At 38.6% G+C, this 22,648-nt stretch overlaps 1 protein-coding gene across 11 annotated transcripts in view; it reads right to left on the reverse strand.

The window, feature by feature from the left end:
* The window catches only part of LOC120081740 (ADP-ribosylation factor GTPase-activating protein AGD4-like), a 69,334-nt gene that overhangs the window by 28,432 nt on the left and 18,254 nt on the right, over nt 1–22,648 (reverse strand). For 2 of the 11 annotated variants that reach the window (XM_039036845.1, XM_039036844.1), the window contains exons 3-7: nt 20,476–20,576; nt 13,262–13,332; nt 12,974–13,036; nt 3,122–3,166; nt 2,780–2,845 (exon numbers count right to left, since the gene is read on the reverse strand). In XM_039036845.1, the coding sequence (XP_038892773.1) occupies nt 2,780–2,845; nt 3,122–3,166; nt 12,974–13,036; nt 13,262–13,332; nt 20,476–20,576 (346 nt within the window). Of the gene's footprint in view, nt 1–2,779; nt 2,846–3,121; nt 3,167–12,973; nt 13,037–13,261; nt 13,333–16,275; nt 16,385–20,410; nt 20,577–22,648 lie in introns of those variants that run through there. The other 9 variants (XM_039036847.1, XM_039036848.1, XM_039036852.1 and 6 more) reach the window with 9 other exon arrangements.

Genomic DNA, 22,648 nt, shown 5'->3' on the forward strand with positions numbered 1-22,648 from the left:
ATGATCTTATTCATAGAGGAAATTAGTTACAAAATGTTTAACTAACTATCATAACAACTAACAATTAGCAATTAACTAACTTCTATCATTTTTAACTAGTTATTTACAAAAGGGCCCTTTTTGCCTTACACCAATCCACCCCTCCCAAAATCAAACTCATCCTCGGGTGAGCTAAGAAGCTAAATGAAAGTCATTTGAGGCATAATATGGCTTCAAATCTGCAATATTGAAGACTGGATTAATATGTAGGTCATAAGGCAACTCAATGCAGTAACTTGGTTTGGCCATCAATCTGCGAATGAGAAGTAGGGCATAAATGCAATCTTCCACTCATCCTCAGCCTTATTCGAATTTGGTGGTATTCACTCTTCAAGTCCACTTTCGAAAAAATCAAGGCTCTTCCAAATTGATCAAGTAAATCACCTATTCTAGGGATTGGGAAGCTATACTTCACTACAATCCGGTTGATAGCTCTACTATCAACCTACATACTCCAACTACCAACTTTTTTAGTCGTGAGTAGGGCTAGCATTGCACATGGGCTAAGAATTTAGGTTGAATATGTCCCTTTTTAACAATTCTTCAATATGTCGGTGGAGGATCTCATACTCCTTAGGGCTCATCCTATAGTGAGGAAGATGAGGGTTTGTAGCACCCGAAACCAAGTCAATATGGTGTTGAATATCTTCACAGTGTTTTCTGTCTTTTCAGCAACTACAAGGCCCAATATATCGGTCTCTCGCTCTAACAAACATTTTGCAATGTATTTGAGCATTAAAATCTCCTTTGGGAGCAATCGACACCATTTGGAGAACACAAGACACCCTATCACCTTCATCCATCTCAATATAATTGGCTTCTTCCTCATCATCTTCACTGCATCCAGCCAACGAATCCTCTTCCTCATCCACATATACTATTGTTTTTGGTTGGGGACACTCATTAGACAAATGATCCACTTGACCACACCTAAAACACTTGTCCAATGTAGGCCAGTTACAAGGATTTTGAACTTTCTTCTTGTAAACAGCCTTTGTTTCCTTCTCACCAACCTCTTCTTGCTTTTCTTTTTCCTTTTCCTCAGTTGCAGTTGGTGGGGAAGAGTGATTAGTAGAAGCATAATTTGAAGTACTAGCTTTTCTATTAAAGGAAGCATCCCAAGGAACATTTTTTGAAATTTTCTTGGAGCGAATTTCATTTAACTTTTCTATTGTTTCAGCATAAGAAATTGCATCAGCTAACCAATGAAACTGTTGAAGCTTTACCTTCTCTTTGATGTCCATTCTTAGCCCGCCAATGGACCATGCAATTAGGTTTTGCTCGTTTTTGGCCAAATTAGTTCTAGCTCCCAAATGGTGGAATTCTTCCACAAAATCAGCTATTGTTTGAGGCCTTGCCTACAGTTTTGATATTGATTATACAATGTTTGCTCATAATTGGGAGGAAGGAACCTTTTTTTCATCAACCTCTACATTTTTTCCCACGTTCGGATAGGCCTTTGGCCTTGTCTTTGCTGATTGACCTCCAATTTGTCCCACCAAGCGGAAGCTCCCCTTTTCAACTTAAATGCTACCAAACGTCCTTCTTGTGATCCAGCGTGTCCATGTAATCGAAAAAATTCTAAGTGTTTTTTATCCAATCAAGAAATGATTTGATGTCGCTTACCATTGTAGAATGGTAAGTCAATCTTCATTTTGTAGTTGTGTGGATCACCTCTAGCTTCATATCTTCCATCTCGTCCTCTTCTTGGAGCATAAAACTTTTCTTCTTGATCATACTCACTTGAAGAATCCCAATCTTGGAATTCTTGTTGCCATTCTTGCCTATTCAAACGTCTTCTTGGATTTTCTTGGAGCTGCCTACGCAATCTTAGAGCCCTTTCTTGATGAATTTCTTGCTGGAATTGGAAATTTCTTGGCTGTCCAACACCATGTCTACCTCTTCTTCCCTAAACTTGATTGAATGTCGGGGCATTTTCATCATGTTGAGGCGGTAGTCAATACATCCAACCTTCTTACAAGCGTTGCCACCGTTTCTTGAAGGCTGTTCAATGATCCATGAATTCCCTCCAAAGAATCTTCAACGGACAGCAAGCGTATCGTTGTAGTTCTTGGAGAGAGGGTGGGGGTTTCTTCCACCTCTTTGTCTTGCACTTGAACATCTCCTCCTCTCGGTGGGCAACCCTTCTTCCAACCATCAGTTCGGAATCTTGGAGTGCTATGATACCAAATTTGGTGCAATACCAAAAGACTAATTCTTGAATGAAATGATTCTCTATCAAAATGGGAGAGAAGATCTTATTTATAGAGAAAATTAGTTACAAGATGTTTAACTAACTATCATAACAACTAACAGTTAGCTAATAATTAACAATTAACTAACTTCTATCCTTTTTAATTAGTTATTTACAAAAGGGCCCTTTCGGCCTTACCCCAGCAGCTCTTTTTTTGTAATTAATATAGTTTCATGTTTCCTAAAATTAAAAAGAGGAGAAAAAAAAACCTTGTTTTTCTTGTTATCTACTCCGTTTCTAAATATTATACTATATACAAAAGAAATGAAATACCTTGCTTGTCTTGTTATTCTACTTACCGTTTTAATATATAATAGTATATATTTATATTATATATAATATATATATAGTAACAAATCAAAACAACTGAAAATTAATTTAAAGGTCCAGTTGCAGAAGTTTGTATATCAACGACCTAGGAAGTGTGGAAGTGTGAAAGACTATCTTGGAGAAACTATTTAAAATTCAATATATAGAAAAGCATACCTCTTCAAATTCTGCAACAATGTCCCCTCGTGTGTTCTTTTTCAATGACACAAATTTTTCCCGAGCCTAGCAATGAAGTTATGTTTCGAAAATTAAAGACAAACACGGAAAAATTACATTTATATATTGTACACACATATTTAAGGCTTAGGCTCCATCCAATCTCAAAATCCCTCCTATAAGGATTTCAGTTTACGGGGAAAACCACCAATTCTACCAATTTTCAGAAACATGCATGCGTCATCTGGGAAGAAGGCTTCAAGCTAAGGACAAACCACGAAAGCAAGTATATACAAATATAATACTCGATCATCAATTGTTATTGTGAATGATATGCAACACCTGATCATACTCATGCATAGCTTTATCGAAGCGTTGACGAGAGTCCTGCAAAGCCAGAAGAATATTTTAAGAACAAACTCAATAATCCTAAAAAGAAGAGTCTCGAATGCTTACAAGCCCGCTGAGAATAGGCCTCCATGGTCCATTCAACAGTTCTAGGGGAATTCTACAATTAACAAATCTAGAGCATATGGTCATGGCCAAGCTCCTCAAATGCCTATTTATGAAAAACGTACCATGGAGAAAAAAAGTACTAGAAAGAAGACTTCCAGTTCTTTTTTTTTATAAGAAATCAAGTGTTCATTAAAAGAAGTGGAAGGAATGTACAATTACAAGAACATACTAAAGTAAAAGCCCAAAAAAAAAAATATTCCAAAAAACTATAGAAAATGACTCCAAAGGTCCAAAGTCATAAAGAGGCATTAAACCTGTTAGATGATATAATATTAAATTGACTTTCACCCATCAACTTAAGCTTTTGGGTCAATCGACGATTTAAGATAGTATTAGAGCAGGTGATTTGAGGGAGGTCTTATGTCCAAACCCCTACAATGTTATTTCCTCCCCAATTAATATTGATTTCCACTGGTTGGGCATCATTTTTCAAGCCCCATAAGAAAGGGGGTTGTTAGATGATATAATATTAAATTTAACCTCAACTTAAGCTTTTGGGTCAATCAAAGATTTAAGAAAACCTAATAACCTCCCGTTGCTCCCGTTTAGATCTATCCACACATCTAAAAAGTCTAGCATTCTTCTCAAGCCAAATACCCAAAAAAGAATGAGAAAAAACAGACTGACTAGAGAGAAGGGCGAAGGGCTAGCAAAACCTCCATCATCACCTAGCAAATCCTTATTGTAGACCAACGAGAATCCAAACGCATTCAAGAATCTGGATCATATTAAATGAGCATAACGGCCACTCCAAAGCATAAGGTTATTAGATAACACGTACATAAGATTCCATCATAAAACTAATTGGTAATGAGAAGAGTAGTCCATAGTATCTTATAAACATCGTGAGGTCCCTTGATTTTTCTAATGTGGGATCCTCTACATGCCCCCTTAAGACGGTGCCTCTTTGGGTTCACCATTTTTAGATCAGATTCCAATTCCTTTTTTGTTATTGAATACCTGTTTAAGCTTTATGGACTCTAATGTCCTATTAGCTAACATAAAGTTCCATCACAAAACTAATTGTCAATAAGGGTAGCCCATGGTATATTATAAACATTGTGAGATTCCTTGATTTTTCAATGTGGGATCCTCAACAAAGGTTAAGATTCTCCGAAACATCACTACGAAGGTAACATCACCGAGGCCCCAAAAAGAAAGAAGAATGCCTTTGCACGCAATCTAAATTGTTGTTCAGTCTTCCATGCACGGCCGGCTAGGAAAAGAGCTTGTAGACCATGACCCTGACCTAATCTGCGGCGGTTGTGGCCTCAACCCCACGAGGCTCTGACGTCCATCAATAAGTCAAGCAAGAAATTGACTTTTTTGAAGGCTACCCACTGTCCGTTTTGCCTCAAACTGAATCACCCATAGTTTAAGGAGGTTAGATTTGCGAGTTCAAACCCATTCGATCACCTTTCAGCAGCATTTTCTGTCTATTTCTGTGAAGTTTGGTGGGAATTTTGGGTTGAAATCCATTCTCTTTGTGGATATCATTTGGTTTCTGTTCAATCTCGTCAGTTGGGTCGCTCAATCTCAATTGATCAGTTTTTCACGTCGTGTCAAGGTAGACTATTACATGAATGGTGAAAATGTTCAAGCAGAAAAGTCACTACTAAGTAAATAATCGGTAATGATTAGCTCAAGCATTAAATGAGTTTACTTCCAAGCTAAGCTTCCCAATAGAGTTGAAGAGTTGCATCATTTCATGCATCAAAAGGCAACTTTTCATCCAAAAGTCACAATGGATCTAAAAATTCAGATTCATTCACATCTTTACTGAATTATGTACCAATTTAATTTCATGCATTTATATTTATGAGGTAGTTGAAAGGGTGATAGATGAATTTAGACAATTAGGTGAAAGGGTGTGTCCTTTCAAAGTGTCTTTTTAATTTGAATAAATACTTGTGTATTTTTGTCATTTTGAAACAAGACTTTGAATTTGAATGAAAATTTTCTTAGAGTTTAATCACTCAAGCTTTATGCTTTCTTTGTATTCCTGTGTTTAGGATGCATGTTTGAGAACTCCTCTTATTCCAGGTGAACCACGGTCATAAGAATAACCCCCAATAAACAAATTGATAACAATCCCAAGAAAGCTAAAACAAATTTGGCTTAGAAGATTGATCAAAGATCAAGAAGCTTCAAGGTCATCCAAGAAACTTCATAAATCTAAAAAATCATATTCATCCACATACTTATTACTAGACGTATCAATTTATTTCAATGTATTTACATTTATGAAGGTTCATGCATGAGATGGAAGATTGATCAAAGATCAAGAAGAAAGGAGAACTTGTTCCTAACTTTAAGATTTCGAACTCTCCACAATCTAATTATTTTGAAAGTTCTAAAACAAGCATTCTAAACATTAGGTACAAAGAAAGCATAAAGCTTGAGAGATTAAACTCAAGAAAATTTTCATTCAAATTTAAAGTCTTGTTTCAAAATGACAAAAATGCATAAGTATTTATACTAATTGAAAAGACACCTTGAAAGGACATATTCTTTTACCTAATTGTCTAAGTTCATCTAACACCCTTTCAACTACCTCATAAATATAAATGCATGAAATTAAATTGGTACATAATTCATTAAAGATGTGAATGAATCTGAATTAGATTCATTGTGACTTTTAGATGAAAAGTTACCTTTTGATGCATGAAAGGATGCAACTCTTCAACTCTATTGGAAAGCTTAGCTTGAAAGTACCTCAGTTAATGCTTGAGCTAATTATAACCAATTATTTGCTTATCAGTCACCCATAATCCCTACCAAATTTCTGCCTTGATTAAAAATGTGCTTTGCAGTACAAATCAATTTCACCTCGTTCTCCATCAGTTAAAGTCTAGCTAGGAGGTTTAGTCCAGGAATAGAACTAATATTGTGGATTTCTCGTGATCTTGAGACTAAGCCTTACTGTTTTTCTTTAGAGAAGTTGTGTTATTTTTCCTGGCAGTTGCAAGTTTGGAAGCAACAGTTTAGCTGTTGATTTGTTCTATGGTTTGGAACGGTCACTTTTGGTCTTCAAGGACTTCTTTCCTCATCTACTCGATGGTCTTTAGTTGGCTTTGGCTTGAAAGTTTGTGTTCTATTGCTTTTTCTTTTCTGAAGTTGGTTTGTTAGGTCTAAAGAATTTGGTTGGTTTGTTAGGTCTAAAGAGTTTGCTTTTCGGTGTTTTCTTTTCATTGTATCTCAATAGTATTGTCTTCTTTTGTTTTTCTCAGTTTCTCATTATCTCGCCTCTTGAAGGTTAATATATTTTTTTTAGCATTAGTCTCTTTTTATTTTTTTTAATGAAAAGTTTTGTTTCATTTTCAAAACAAAAATGTAAGTCAGGGTGTTAGTTCTCGTGAGCACAACTATCCAAGAGAACCTAACCTTCCTCTAAATAGAGATCTTAAAAAGCTCAACAAATAAAGAAACAAGAATTTGTGGAGGAAGAAGGATGATGTTAAATAAAACATAAAATAAATAAATAAAACCGTTGAAATTAGGGTGTTAGCCCTAGGGGCAGTTTTGTCTTTTCATTATACCCTAAGATTTCCCTGTTTTCTATTTAAGTATGTAGTCTCTGTGTATCTGGTGTATCAAATTATAATAAGAAAAACTCTATATCGTGGTTTTTTCTCCCTGTATTAGGGTTTTCCACGTATACCTGTGTGTGCTTTTCTTCTTCCTTCTCTTTTTACTTTTCATCATGGTATCAGAGCAAGGAGATAAAACCCTAGCCACCATCGAGGAAAATCAAACAAGAGAATCACAAGTGTCATCTGGCACCACGGATATTGCAGGCGTTGTACAAACAGCTATAGAACGATACTTCCAGACCATGTTACCACACCTTCATCAGTTGATTGAAGCAGCCCAACCTGGAGGACAGGTAGCTGACTGGGTAAAAACTTAACCAACCCAGCCGGCTAATTGGGTCGACCACTAGACAGGACAGATCGGAAGCCAGTCGAAAATCAGATGGGTTTGTGCCAGCCATTCTACGAGCAGCAGCCACCAGTTCGGTCACGCCGATCCCTCCACGAGCGGCGGCCACCCGATCGATGAAACCCAACCGAGCGGCGCTTTCTGGGTTGATTCCAGCCGAGTGCAGCAACCCGTTCAACCCCAGCCGCTGCTCGGCTCAGCCGCCAAAGCAATCAGCTTCAGTCCTACAATCCCATCCAGCCGAACCGCTTCAGACCCAAGCCATCCTGTCTTCCCAGCCGCGCCTGCAAATGCTTCGTTTCTAGCAGTTTCCTTCTTCCAGTTATTTCAGCCAAAAACCTCCCATTGGTGACAAATTGGAGATGGGTGGATCATCCTCATATCCGGAACAGAAATTTGATTATATTCAGGAACAGTTTGCTCAACTTCAATACCAGATCAAACAGCAGAATGAGTCAGTACAGCAACAGATGGCCACTCTCGGAGAGGTGCTTGGGGCTACCTCTAATGGGCAGTCAGAAATTCCCTCTAGCCTTCCAGCTTACTCAGGAAGCCCAGTAACCTCTTTCCCTGCTTTATCTACGACAAATTTATTTTTCGGTGCAATAGGATTGGCTCGTGCTGGAAATGGGTTCCTCGGAAATACTGCTAGCTGTATTGTAGGGGAAAAACTAAATGGTCATAATTATTTTTCGTGGTCCCAATCCATAAAAATGGCCCTCGAGGATCGGCATCAATTCGGATATCTGATAGGAGAGATACCGAAACCGAGATCGGGTGACCCTCAAGAACGTATATGGAAGGGAGAAGACTCCCTACTGCAATCTATTTTAGTAGGGAGCATGGAGCCTCAAATTGGCAAACCCCTACTGTATGCAGCCTCCACTCGGGATATTTGGGAGGTCGTACAGAAACTGTACTCCAAACGGCAGAATGCTTCCAGGCTTTACACCTTACGCAAACAAGTTCATGAGTGCAAGTAGGGAACAATGGACGTTACAGCGTATTTCAACAAGCTATCTCTTATCTGACAAGAAATGGATCTATGTCGAGAGATGGTCTGGAATTGCCCATGTAAGGGAGTTTTACATTACCAGTCTAAGGAGACTAACCAAGTTTATGATTTTCTATCGAGAATGAATTCTAAGTTTGACGAGGTAAGGAGTCGGATACTGGGAACTCGTCCGATACCATCTCTGATGGAAGTTTGTTCCGAAGTCCGCCTTGAGGAGGATAGGTCGAGTGCTATGAATAATCCACTGGTCTCGTCAACTGATTCAGCTGCATTTAAAGCATCAAGTTTTGCTAATGATAAGCAAAACGGTAAGCCAACACCGATATGTGAACACTATAAGAAGCCCTGGCACACTAAAGATCAATGTTGGAAGTTGCATGGTCGTCTGCTGAATGGTAAAAGACGTCAGTCAAGGCCTAGACGAGCACTGGCCAGTGAATCAACAACCGAAGGTTCTCAATCTCAGAACCAGGAAACCAATCAGACTAGCTATAGTACAGTGGGTGTAAGTGCAATCGCCCAATCAGGTACACTTCAATCCTTTGGTCTTGTTAGTATAACAGGTAGCAAGCCGTGGATTCTAGATTCAGGGGCTACAGACCACTTGACTGGTTCTTCCAACCAGTTTATTTCATATCATCCAAGTGCTGGGAATGAGAGGATCAGAATTGCTGATGGGTCCTTCACCCCTGTAGCCGGGAAAGGCCGCTTGTCACCCTTTGAGGGATTGATTCTTCAAGATATGTTGCATGTGCCTAAAATATCTTATAATCTGCTATCTGTTAGTAAAATTACAAGGAATCTGAGATGCCGAGTTACTTTTTCACCTAATGCTGTTGTTTTTCAGGACCTGAGCTCAGGGACGACGATTGACACTGCCCGGTATGATAGGGGGCTCTATTTCCTCACTGAAGATGCTTCTTCTAGGATATGTGATAGGACTAGTTTACTTTCTTCGTGTTTTTCTACCTCTGAAACTGAATATATGTTATGGCACTATCGTCTTTGACATCCTAGTTTTCATTATATGAAATATTTGTTTCCTCATTTATTTCGCAATGTTAATCTGTCTAATTTAAATTGTGATGTGTGTGTCCAAGCTAAACAACCACGTGTCTCACTGAAGCCTCAGCCTTATAAGCCTTCCAAACCATTCACTCTCTTCCACAGCGATGTGTGGGGTCCGTCACCTGTTACTACCACTACAAGCAAACGGTGGTTTGTAACCTTCATTGATGACCACACTAGATTAACTTAGGTCTTCCTTCTTACCGACAAATCTGAAGTCGCATCTGTTTTCAAACAGTTCTATAGTTCTATAGAAACCCAGTTTCATGCAAAGATCGCTATCCTTCGTAGTGACAATGGTCAGGAATTTCTTAATAACTCCCTTGGGGAATTCCTAGTCTCCAAAGACATTGTCCATCAAAGTTCATGTGCGTATACTCCTGAACAAAATGGGGTAGCCGAGCGAAAAAAACCATCATCTGATCGATGTTGCTCGGTCTCTTATGTTGTCACTTCTCTTCCGTCCTATTTGTGGGGAGATGCGATTCTAACAGCAGCTCATTTGATAAACCGAGTGCCTTCCCAGGTCTTAAAATTCCAAACCCCCTTAGACTGTTTCAGAGTCTTATCCTAATAACCGACTCATCCCTGATGTTCCGCTTCGGGTGTTTGGGTGCGTTGTGTTTGTTCATACTCATAACCCTAATCGAACCAAATTTACCCCCCGGGCCCAAAAGTGTGTCTTTATGGGATATCCACTGCATCAACGTGGGTACAAATGTTACCATCCTTCTTCCCGAAAGTATTTTGTCTCCATAGATGTGACCTTCTTTGAAGATCGTCCCTTTTTTCCCCTTAGTCCTCTTCAGGGGGAGAGTACAAGTTAAGAGACTAATTATGGTCTGAGTCTGTCAGTCTTACCTGAACCGATTCCTAACATAAGTGTCAACAAACCCATTCTGCCCACCGAACAAGTCCCATGGATCATGTACTATAGGAGGAATCTCAGAAAGGAANTGAACCGATTCCTAACATAAGTGTCAACAAACCCATTCTGCCCACCGAACAAGTCCCATGGATCATGTACTATAGGAGGAATCTCAGAAAGGAAATAGCGCCGCCTGTTACTTCTCCGGCTCCAATCCATGAGTCAAAACGGGTGTCAGTTCCAGGTACGAGTACTCCTATACCTGATAATGGTAACATTTATGCTGACAATGATGCTTGTGTTGAAAGTGACGTAAGTAAAGACAGGAAAGACAGTGACAGTACTAAGGACTGTACTGACAATGTAATTGATACAGGTGGTGGTAGCTGTGAAGAACCAGTCCTAGCAGAGAATGTTGTTGACATTGGTGGTAGCTGTGAAGAACCAGTCCTAGCAAAGAACGTTGTTGACATTGGAGGAGATCCCTTAGAAGATAAGACACATGAACAGAAGGCTGAATGTAGTAGGGAGCTAGAAGAGAAGAAAGATCATTATGCCTCTCTTGATCCTCCTATTGCCTTAAGGAAGGGTACAAGATCATGCACGAAGTATCCTCTACAGAGTTACTTGTCTTATAGCAACTTGTCTCCCGTATTTAAAGCCCTCACTACAAGCCTAGACACAATTACAATACCGAGTAGTATATATGCAACAATGGAGATTCCCGAATGGAGAACTGCAGTAATGGAAGAAATGGGGGCACTTGAGAAAAATAACACGTGGGACCAAGTCATTCTTCCTAAAGGACACAAAGCAGTTAGGTGCAAGTGGGTGTTTACCGTTAAATATAAACCTGATGGAACAATTGATAGATACAAGGCCCGATTAGTTGCAAGAGGCTTCACTCAGACCTTCGGATAGATTATTCCGAGACTTTTTCCCCAGTAGCAAAGTTAAACACAGTTCAGGTTCTTCTCTCAGTTGCGGTTAATAAAGACTAGCCTCTCCACCAGTTTGATGTGAAGAATGCCTTCCTTAATGGGGAATTAGAAGAAGAAGTGTACATGAGTCCATCTTTTGGATTCGAGAAATAGTTCAATCACTGGGTATGTAAACTGCAGAAGTCCTTGTATGGGTTGAAACAGTCTCCGAGAGTCTGGTTTGGCAGGTTCACTACTTTTGTGAAGTCACATGGGTACAATCAGGGATATTCAAATCACACCCTCTTTACAAAGAAATCAGTTTCTAGGAAAATTGCAGTTTTGATTATGTATGCAGATGACATTGTTATTTCAGGTGATGATGCTCCAAAAATTGACAGATTAAAGAGGAAAATGGTTGAGGAATTTGAAATCAAAGATCTCGAGAAGTTGAGATACTTTCTCGGAATAGAAGTGGCTCGATCGAAAGAAGGCATTTCGGTGTCTCAGCGAAAATACACTCTGGATTTACTTAAGGAGACAGATATGACGGGCTGTAAACCAGTAGACACTCCTATGGAAGCTAATGCTAGACTCAGTAACTTGAGTAACATCGCTCTGGTTGACAAGGAGAGATATCACCGACTTGTTGGGAAGTTAATCTATCTCTCCCATACCAGACCAGATATTGCATATGTAGTCAGTGTAGTTAGTCAGTTCATGCAATCTCCTTACAAAGAACATATGAGAGCAGTAGAGCACATTCTGAGGTATTTGAAAACCTCTCCGGGCAGAGGGTTGATGTTCAGAAAGTCCGACAAACGATGCATCGAGGCATACACGGATGCCAACTGGGCAAGTTCTGTAGTAGACATAAAGTCGACATCGGGATACTGCACCTTCGTGTGGGGTAACCTTGTGACGTGGAGGAGTAAGAAACAAGAGGTTGTTGCCAAAAGTAGTACCGAAGCTGAATACAGGGCCATGAGTCTAGGGATATGTGAGGAAATTTGGCTGGAAAAGGTCCTAAGTGATCTCGATCAAGATCATGATGGACTGATGAAACTCTACTGTGATAAAAAAGCCACAATAAGTATCGCAAATAACCCTGTACAGCATGACAGAACAAAACATGTGGAGATTGATAGGCATTTCATCAAGGAACGACTTGAGAGTGGCAAAATATGTGTTCCCTACATTCCTTCCAGACAGCAGATTGCAAATATTCTCACAAAAGGGCATCCCAAACATTTTTTCGACTCGTGTATTAGCAAGTTGGGCCTCATTGATATTTACGCCCCAACTTAAGGGGGGTGTTGAAATTAAGGTGTTAGCCCTAGGGGTAGTTTTGTCTTTTCACTATACCCTAGGGTTTCCCTTTTTTCTATTTAAGCATGTAGTCTCTGTGTATCGGGTGTATCAAATTATAATAAGAAAAACTCTGTATCGTGGTTTTTTCTCCCTGTATTAAGGTTTTCCACATACACTTGCGTGTGCTTTTCTTCTTCCTTCTTTTTTTACTTTTCATCAAAACAATTAACAAGAAAATATGCCAAATGACTTGGGAGTCCATACTCTTCCATCCCTAAAGTTCAAGCATCAAATACATTTGATGAGGAGGAGGAGATGACGAAGAAGAAGAAGATATATACATATATAATAAATAAATAAAAATAAAAATAAAAACTAGATAACGATGAACAAGGAACTGACTTCCCCCACAAGAATGATAAGGATAAAAGAGAAGATCTCATTGTCTAATACCACCAGCCATCAAATTTTATCGTTAGTTCATATGCTACTCATATCTCGTAAAAAGATGACTTGGATAATGAGACAAGTTTTCATCTTTTTACTAAACTCACCTTTACTCCTTGTAAATCCTCATTCAGGAACTGCATCAGCCGATCTGTTAATACATGTTCTACCTGCAAAAATATTTTTATATGAACATGAAAGATTACAAAGAAAAGTCCATATGAGCAACACTTGTCTTCAATGCTAAGGTCAATCAGACAGTTGCATTTTCTTTGCCCTTATTTCCCAAGCCAAAAATTAATCAACCTTAAACTCTCATACCCTCAGCACTAAAAAGATAATTTATTAAAAATAAGAACTTTTTAAGCATCCCATATAGACGCTCTAGAAATAACCTGAGAACGCAGTTGGTCTTTGTATGTAGCAAGTTCACGAAATGCAGTGATAAACTTGGATATAACTGGACCTGGAACAAATTAATCGTGCAGATAACAAGTCATACTTTGCCTTAATATGCTTCTAGGTTTCTAATAAAAGTACATCACAAATAAATATAAATAAAAACACTCTGGCTCTTTTCATAAATAAAACAAGTTAGAATCTAACGTGCCTACTATCACTATAGAACCACGCTGTCTAATTGACTATTTATACCACATACAAAACATCCTTTCAAGACTCAACTGGGGAAGAAGATCGGGTTCAGCAAATGAGATAGGAAAGGTTCAGTTAGGACACAAGTTTGAAATTCAACACTGAACTACTCTATCCAACAAAAAGCTAAGCGCCACTCTGCCAAAAAATTAAATTTATTTCTTAATTGGACTCTTTTGCGTGCTTTCCCTCTAGTTGACCAACCTAGTATTATGACCCACGAATTATGCCATGCTGGAGGGTTGCTGTGTGATTTTTTTGTCCTCTTCCAGTAGGAAACGATTTCATTTATTTATGTATGGAATTAACAAAAGAAAGAGAGAGGTTGTTAACAATTTTATTGGTGTATCAAAATTTACAAGAGAGAATGAGTTGCAAGAAAATTCTGACAATGTGTAGAGAAACTAAAAAATCAAACTAGTGAAGATAATTTACACCAAGAGATGGCTAGCTAGATAGACTATAGGATAGAAAGACCTATCAGAAGCTTGTTATTTGTCACTAGAAACCCTTTGATTCCTTCGACATAGCCTAAAAGAAGGGTATCATGACGTGCATCCAAAGAACCTTCCTGTGAAATTTCATCTTCCAACATTTGTTACCTAATGTCTGTCATAACTTGTAGGAACAAGCTAGGGAGTCCCCATAGATATCATATTTTCCCAATTGATCTTGAGACACTATCCTATTTCGAAAGTCTTTATTGTTTTTCTTATCAGTATGTTAATCATTGCATCATCATCTTAAGATGAAATAATTTCAACCGCAAGCGGTAGAAACAAGCACTTCATTAAGAACTTGAAAGGTACAAAGGACAAGGAGCTACAATAAAAGTTCTCCAGTTGGTCCGTATATAAATAATAAAAAAATTTATTGTAGCTCCTTGAAACTTATTAACTTAAAAATAATAAAATAAAATAAAAAGACTCACGGAAAAATTTTGACCCAAGAGCCCACACACCCATAAAATAGATAACATTGCCCCAGAGATGGTCAAGGTAACTTTCAGAATTGGAGAAGATGAAGTTGATGGAAGGCTTGAATTAACTCTTTTCCAACTATAAATTCTTCAAAACACACCCTTGGTAGAGATATTTTTCATAAGGCTACTCACAACATGATTTAACTGTCCCGTTGTCGAAAGCTACAATTTAGCCCCTTGGTTTCTAAGAACTAGCTAAACTAATCGTCAAATCTTTTCTTGACAAAAATCAAGCTTATAGGCTTCTTGCAACATGTAAACATTCTTTATCACCTAAGGGTCAATTAGGATATCACCTTGTCCTGCAGTAATAAATAGAGTACCATCTATGGTAAAAATTTTCTTGTTGCTGGGACAAGAAATATAAACATGAAACTAGCACTTCTTTCATATGATCTGTGGCTCTGGAGTCCACGATCTAAGGATTTAATGACAATTGCAAGTAAAATTATAAGTTTTTGTTAAGGAAACCGCACCTTTATTGAGGAAAAATGAAAGAATACACAACAAAAGGAGTCTCTAACTTTAACTACAAAAAGGGACTCCAATGCAAAAGTACAAAACCAAGTTTCATAACTACAAAAAGACAGTGACCAACAGCCGCAAGGAGGCATTAAACTTAGTCACCTCCTCACTCGATCTCTCGATCTCTTTTTTTGAAAAAAAAGGAAACAAGCCTCTTCATTAAGATGATGAATAGACAGTACAAAGAGAGAGGAACTACATGAAGAGATAGGTCAAACAAATCAAAGCGAACGGATCAGTGAGTGCATCTAGACATCTCAACTAGGTTGACACCCCCTTAGCACTCTCATCACATCCAAAAGGGAGCAAACCAAGGACAGAATCCCTAAAACTCCTTGCGACCCGAACTAATCCAGAGAACTACAAAGAAAAAAGAAGACTAGCTCAAAAATAAAACCTGAATATAAACGGCATAAAAACTAGACACAACCAACTAAATAACACAAAGATGGAAAGATAAATGCAAAAACAAAAGCAATCTAGCGAGGTTGAAGTCTTGAATGTGGAAAACAAAAGAAAAGGGTCTGTGTTTCTGATGTAACGACAAATATTTACAGAGCCATCGATGCAAGGTGAGGGAAAACCGTGAGCTTATGCTGTTCATCGCAAATGACGATGAGAACTACAAGGAAGACGAATCGGGGGAAACAGCCACTGAAGAAACTCCTTAACTACAATCGATAGAACTGGTGGAGGATGTGGAAATATCAATGCGTTCGATGATGGGATTTCCAAAGAGAGGTACTATGAAGTTGAAGGGTATAGTCAAAAGGAGCAACGTGATCGTCTTGATAGATTGTGGGGCCACCCACAATTTCATTCATCAGAGGTTAATCGATGAGTTGAGATTGCCGATCACTCAGACAACTAAATATGGAGTTGTAGTGGGAAATGGAGATGCTATCAGAGGAAAGGAAATCTGTAAGGCAATAAAACTCCGTTTACAAGATCTGGAAGTCACAGCCAATTTTCTCCCAATCGAGTTAGGCAAGATGGACGTGATTTTGGGAATGTAGTGGCTAATTACAATTGGTTTCATGGGTGTTTATTGGCCTTCGGTGACGATGTGCTTTAAGGAGGGAGAGAAAACTGTGATACTAAAAGGGGATCCATCATTGACACGGGCTGAAATTTCTTAAAAGGTCTTGGCAAAAGAATGGGAGGAGGACAACCAAGGCTTCTTGATCGAGTTCCAAAATCTAGAATGTGATGAAGACGAGGGAAATGTGAAGAAGGGTGAGAGCGTACCAGAAGACACATTGCCAGTAATGATCCAAGCGTTGTTGCAAGAACATGAAGACATCTTCAATCCACCCATTGGACTTCCACCAAGATGAGCCATCGACCACCAAATAATTTTAACTGAAGGACACCCATCAGTGAACATCAGGTCCTATAAAGATGGCCATCATCAAAAAGAAGAAATAGAACGGTTGGTTAAAAAAAATGTTACAAGCAGGCATTATTAGACCAGGTCTACTCTAGTCTGGTACTATTGGTCAAGAAGGACAGGGGATGGAGATTTTGCATTGATTACAGGAAATTAAATCAGTTGACCATAGCAGATAAGTTCCCGATTCCTGTCATCGAAGAATTGTTGGATGAACTTCATGGATCTGCCGTCTACTCTAAGCTAGACCTTAAGTCGGGATATCATCAAATCAGAATGAAAGAGAAGGATATTGAGAAAACGGCTTTCAGAACTCATGAAGGCCATTACGAATTCTTAGTCATGCCTTTCGGATTGAACAATGCCCCGACCACATTCCAATCCTTGATGAATCATATCTTTCGACCATTCCTATGAAGGTTCGTTTCAATCTTCTTTGATGATATTCTTATATATAGTCCCGATATATCAACTCATGAAACACACTTGGCCATTGTCTTCAATGTCTTGCAAGATCACAAGTTGGTGGTCAACAAGAAGAACTATTCCTTGTGCCAGCCTCAGATTCAGTACTTAGGGCACTGGATTTCTCAAGAAGAAGTTGAGGTGGATGACGAAAAGGTGAGGGTTATGATTCGATGGCCAATACCACAAAGCATAACAGAGTTAAGAGGATTCCTTGGCCTTACGGGGTACCATCGAAGATTTGTCCAAAACTATGGCTACATTGCTGCCCCGTTAACATAGCTACTTCAAAAGGACAAATTCCACTCGACCGTGCAGGCAACCCAGGCGTTTGAGGAGCTGAAGAAAGCAATAAGGACGATACCAATTTTGGCCTTACCTGATTTTTCTTTCCAATTTGTGATTGAAACAGATGCCTTAGGATTTGGCTTGGGAGCTGTGTTGAGTCAGAATGACAGACCTATTGCTTATTTTAACCAAAAGCTATCTCCTCGTGCTCAAGAAAAGTACATTTATGAGCGCGAATTAATGGTTGTGGTCTTAGCAATACAGAAATGGCGCCATTATCTGCTAGGGAACAAATTTACAGTTATTTATGATCAAAAGGCACTGAAATTTCAGCTGGAACAGAGGGAGATTCAACCATAGTTTTAACGATGGTTAACAAAGCTCATGGGATACGATTTCGAGATATTATACCAGCCAGTAATCCAAAACAAAGCAGCCGACGCATTGTCCCGATTACCTGCTGAAATTGAGTTGTTTGTATTAACATTGCCGGCGCTAGTGGACGTGGAAACTGCCTTGCAAGAGGTCGAGAATGACGAGGAATTACAGAAAATTATCATGATACTTAAAGAGGACCCAGACGGCAAGTCAAAGTATCGATGGAATCATGGGAAACTTCTATAAGGGTCTGTTAGTAATCTCAAAAAACTCATTAATCCTCACACTCTTACAGATATTCCATAACTCGATCTTGGGAGACCATTCGGGGTTCCTTAGGATGTATAAGAAGATGTCAGGGGAACTGTTCTAGCATGGAATGAAATCTGATGTGAAGAAGTATGTTGAGCAATGCGAGATATGCCAAAGGAATAAAACTAAAGCTCTGAACCCCGCCGGATTACTACAACCATTGTCGATCCCGAAGCAGATATGGGAGGATTTAACAATGGACTTCATTGAGGGATTGCCCAGATCTGAGGGATACAACTCCATTATGGTGGTGGTGGATTGCCTGAGTAAATACGCCTATTTTATCCAACTCAAACATCCCTTTTCTGCAAAACAAGTAGTTGAGGTATTCATTCAGGAAGTAATAAGGCATCGTACAGTTCCTAAATCAATCATCATAGATCGGGACAAGATCTTCCTTAGTCATTTTTGGAAGGAACTCCTCCATGATGGGTACACTCTTGAAGAGGAGCACAACATTCCATCCACAAACGGATGGCCAAACGGAAAGAGTTAAAAGGTGTCTTGAAACTTATTTACGTTGTTTTTGTAATGAACAACCCTCGAAATGGAGCAAGTGGATCCCATGGGCAGAACTATGGTACAACACCACCTTCCATACATCAATCAACACCACCCCTTATCAGGCAATATTTGGAAGGAAGGCACCACCGTTATTATCCTATGGAGAGAAAAAGACATCCAATGACCTGGTGGAACAAAAGTAATGGCTCGTGATGCAGCATTGACAGCCTTGAAGGAACACTTGGAGATGGCCCAAAATTGCATGAAAAAACAAGTCGATCTCCATCGAAGGGAATTACAATTTGATATCGGTGATGAAGTCTTTTTGAAGTTAAGGCCCTATCGACAAAAATCTTTAGCACGCAAAAGCTATGAAAAGCTAGCTCCAAAATATTATGGGCCTTATAAGATCACTGACAATATCAGGTTGGGATCTTATCGACTCAACCTTCCACCAGAGGCAAACATACATAACGTCTTTCATGTTTCTCAACTGAAGAAAAAGTTAGGACAAAACACTCAAGTTCAACACCATGCCCCAGCTTTAACTGAAGAATTCGAGTTACAACTGTCTCCCAAAGTGATCCTTGGGGTTCGTTGGAATGGGGAGTTAGCTTTGAAGGAATTGCTAGTCAAATGGCAAGGATTGCCAGAGAGTGATGCTACTTGGGAAACAGTGCACGTTATAATGGAACAATTTCCTGATTTCCACCTTGAGGACAAGGTGCACTTTGAGGCGGGTGGTATTGTTAGACCCCAATCATCAGTATTATATAAAAAAAAAGGGAGGAAAGGGACTCATGACCGTTTGGGGTTGGCTGGTTATGTTTCTATTTCTGGTTATTTCCTTGTTGACTTTCTTGTTCTTGTGCATCATCTTTTATTTGTATCTTCTTCCCTTGAAGTAAATAAATAAACGTATCTGAAAGCATTGCTCTATTTCTTGGGAGATTGTCTTGTTGGGTATTTGTTTTCTTTCTATTTGCAAATTTGGATACCTAACAGATTCTTGGAGAGAATTCTCCTTTTATCTCTTTAGGCTACATCACCTACGCATCCTTCTGAGAAGCATTTCAAGCTCTGGTACCATGACAGTTTTAGCTGACACTGTTTAGTTCCAATAAAGAAGAACAACAACAATAAATAACAAAATTAGAACTTGGAAAAGGAAAGTCTATTCCTCAATCATTGACCTTAAATCAAGGGCATTATTTACAGAAAAAGGTTAGACTTTCCTATAAAATATACAGCCTATTAAAATAATTATATAATAAATTAGATTAAAGTATAATGGCAGTATATAGGGAATGTTATTAGGATATTTGTATTGACATAATGGTAACTAAGTAGGGATTTGGGTTATAAATAGAAAGTAAGGGTGATGGAAGGTAGGCAAAATTTTCAGAATGAGTCTATTCTGAGCCTTGAGAAAGAGACTACTGTTATCGACATTGCTATTTGATAGCGTTGTTTTCTTATTATAGTGATCCTAACATATCATTCATGGCCGATATAAAACACAACTTTTCACTTTCCTTCTCCCACGGTAATGCAACAAACTAAAATTAGAGGGATGTTCAGTTGACGATCGGAGAGTTCCTCCTTCATCCGCCTTTCAGAGAGAGAGGCCGATTTCTTCGGTCCACTCGGGTGTGCGCTTCATTGTGAGATCTTTGGGGGGAGAGGAACGATGGAGTGTTCCGAGTAGTGGAGAGGGACCATAGCAAGATTTGGTCTTTGTTGTAGTTTCATGTATCTCTTTGGGCTTTGATTTCAAAGGCCTTTGAATTACTCTCTAGGCATTATCTCTTCTAGTTGGAAACCCTTTCTTTAGTAAGGTTCTTGTGGACTTGGTTTTTTGTATGTCCTCGTATTCTTTCTTTTTTTTTTTCTTTTTTCCTCAATAAAGCATTTGTTTCAATAATTAAAAAAAAAAAACCCTTTTAAATCAGAGACAATTTATAGATACTGATTAGGACTTCTCTTCAAAGAGATGTTACTTAGACGGTCTGCATGGGCTCTGGAAATAGGGCCCTTAATAGATACCTATGGCTTAGACTCTTCATTAGCTGAGGGAAAGATAATGAATAGCATAAAGATATCATTACAACCTCCAATGGACACGCTGACAGGATCATCTTGCCCACCACCGAACCCCTCCAAAGAATCTGCAAAAGAAATGTCTCCATTACTAGCTTCTCCAAGAGTTTCCCTACAAAAGTAGACATTTTCCCAAACAAAAAATGAATAAATACTACTGAGAAAAAATATGATATGTTACATGGACAAGGCAACAATATTATTCAAAAAATTGAACCCAGACATTAGCAGGCAAAAAAAATGGAAATAGTACCCTTTTGGTCCTTGAGTTTTCAGTAATATGTCACCGATCTCCAAATTTTCAAAATATCCACTTAATCCCAAAGTTTAAAAACAGAATTGTTAATTCACAAACGAAAAGCTACCTAGGCAGTTAACATAGTAGGTTGAGTTGGAAAAAAGAAAAACTTTATTCTAGTCTCTTTCTAGACTCGAGTCTTCCAGTGATGCTCCTCACCCTCCCCTTCCCTTGCCTTTTGGCAATTTCGCGATCAATCTCCTCCTCCCTTTTCTATCTTCGGCCTTCTCCCCCTCCTATTTTGATACTCCCTACCTCTTTCTAGCTTTCTCTGAGTATTGGAAAACCGGGCAAAAAGTTTACAAGGTAGGGTTTGATGATTGTTGATTGTTTGAAGGACTGTTTTCTGCTACTTTTAGATTTTAAGGTGGCTCAGTTGGCAAACTTGAAGGATGGATTTTTCTGCTCTCTTATAGTTCTTGATGGCCTTTATCTAATTGGATTTGTCTCTTTTTAAAAAAAAGGTAAGAATAACTTTCCTTGAGAAAAATGAAAGAATACACGGGAATACAAAAATCTAGACCACAAAAGGGGGACTCCCTCTACAAGAAAGGACTCCAACTATACAATATCCCCTCTACAAGAAAGGACTCCAACTATACAATATCATGTCTATAGAATAATTATAAAAATCCTTTGAAATCAAAGCCTAATGAGAAATATGAAAAACGAACAAGAGATCATGTTTCTCTAGCTTCCCTCTCAACCCCCTAAACACCCAGCTATTCCTCTCACCCTACAACACCCAAACAATAGCACAAACATTAGCAAGCCAGAGAAAACGGTCTCTCTCCTCAAATGGCAGATTGAGGAGGAACTCCTCGATCATATATAATTGGATTTTTGATCCAGTTAATTCGTTCCCCTCCTACAACATTAGTTTTATGGTTTGTTGGTTTTTTTTTTTTTTTTTTTTGGAGAAAAGGAAACGAGCCTCTATAATGAAATGATGAAGTGAGACTAACGCTCAACGTACATACGAGAGATACAAAAAACAATAGGACTTTAGGATCAGAAGCTGCACCCGGACACTTCAATTATGTTGAGACCCCTTTAACACCCTCATCATATTCAAACACACTAAACAAAACATACCATAATAATACCAAGATAACACGAACAATCCAAGCCCAATACTCAAAACTGTCATGTACAACTATGACAAAACAGATAGTGCAAATAGAGCAGACTACTTCTAAACAAGTCCCAATACAATAGGAAACAAAATAAGATCAACTAGACGACAGTAGCTAATAAGCTGGAAACATGAACACCCTCCAATTTAAGCTTAGATCTTGGATGGAGAAATCAGCAAATGCACTCGAAAATGTGCACCAAGAAGAGGCATTGAGTCGGGCTATCTTAAATCGATCCAACTAAAGTTGTAGTTGGCTTTCTCTCCTTTGTCTTCATCACATGGTGTTTCTTCTCATATCACCAAACAAAGAGGAATATCCATATTAGTCATTGGAGACGCTGCAATTAGATGCATAGATAATGACTTAACCGAGAATCTAACCGAGGAGTCCAAAGACCATCTTCTTGAATCAAGAGAAAGATGTAATCTGTTTGTGGACTAAACAAGTCAACAAAAGCTGAAAATCTGAAATTTCTTCTTCTTTGTTGTATTCAATAGTTTCGGAGAGAATAATGATCTTATTCACTTAATCAGGCTGAAGATACATATATATATAGACAATTAAGAAACCCTAATTTAGGAGATATAAAATTACGATAAAAGATAACTGATTATAATCACAATATAAATACATATCATAACACTTCCCCTCAAGCTGGAGCAAATATGTCAATCATGCCCAGCTTGTTGCACAGATAACTTATTCTTGCTCCGTTTACTGTTTTAGTAAGGATATCTCCCAATTGAT

The sequence above is a fragment of the Benincasa hispida genome, chromosome 7 (genome assembly GCF_009727055.1).
Source record: "Benincasa hispida cultivar B227 chromosome 7, ASM972705v1, whole genome shotgun sequence".
Classification (NCBI taxonomy): Eukaryota; Viridiplantae; Streptophyta; class Magnoliopsida; order Cucurbitales; family Cucurbitaceae; genus Benincasa; species Benincasa hispida.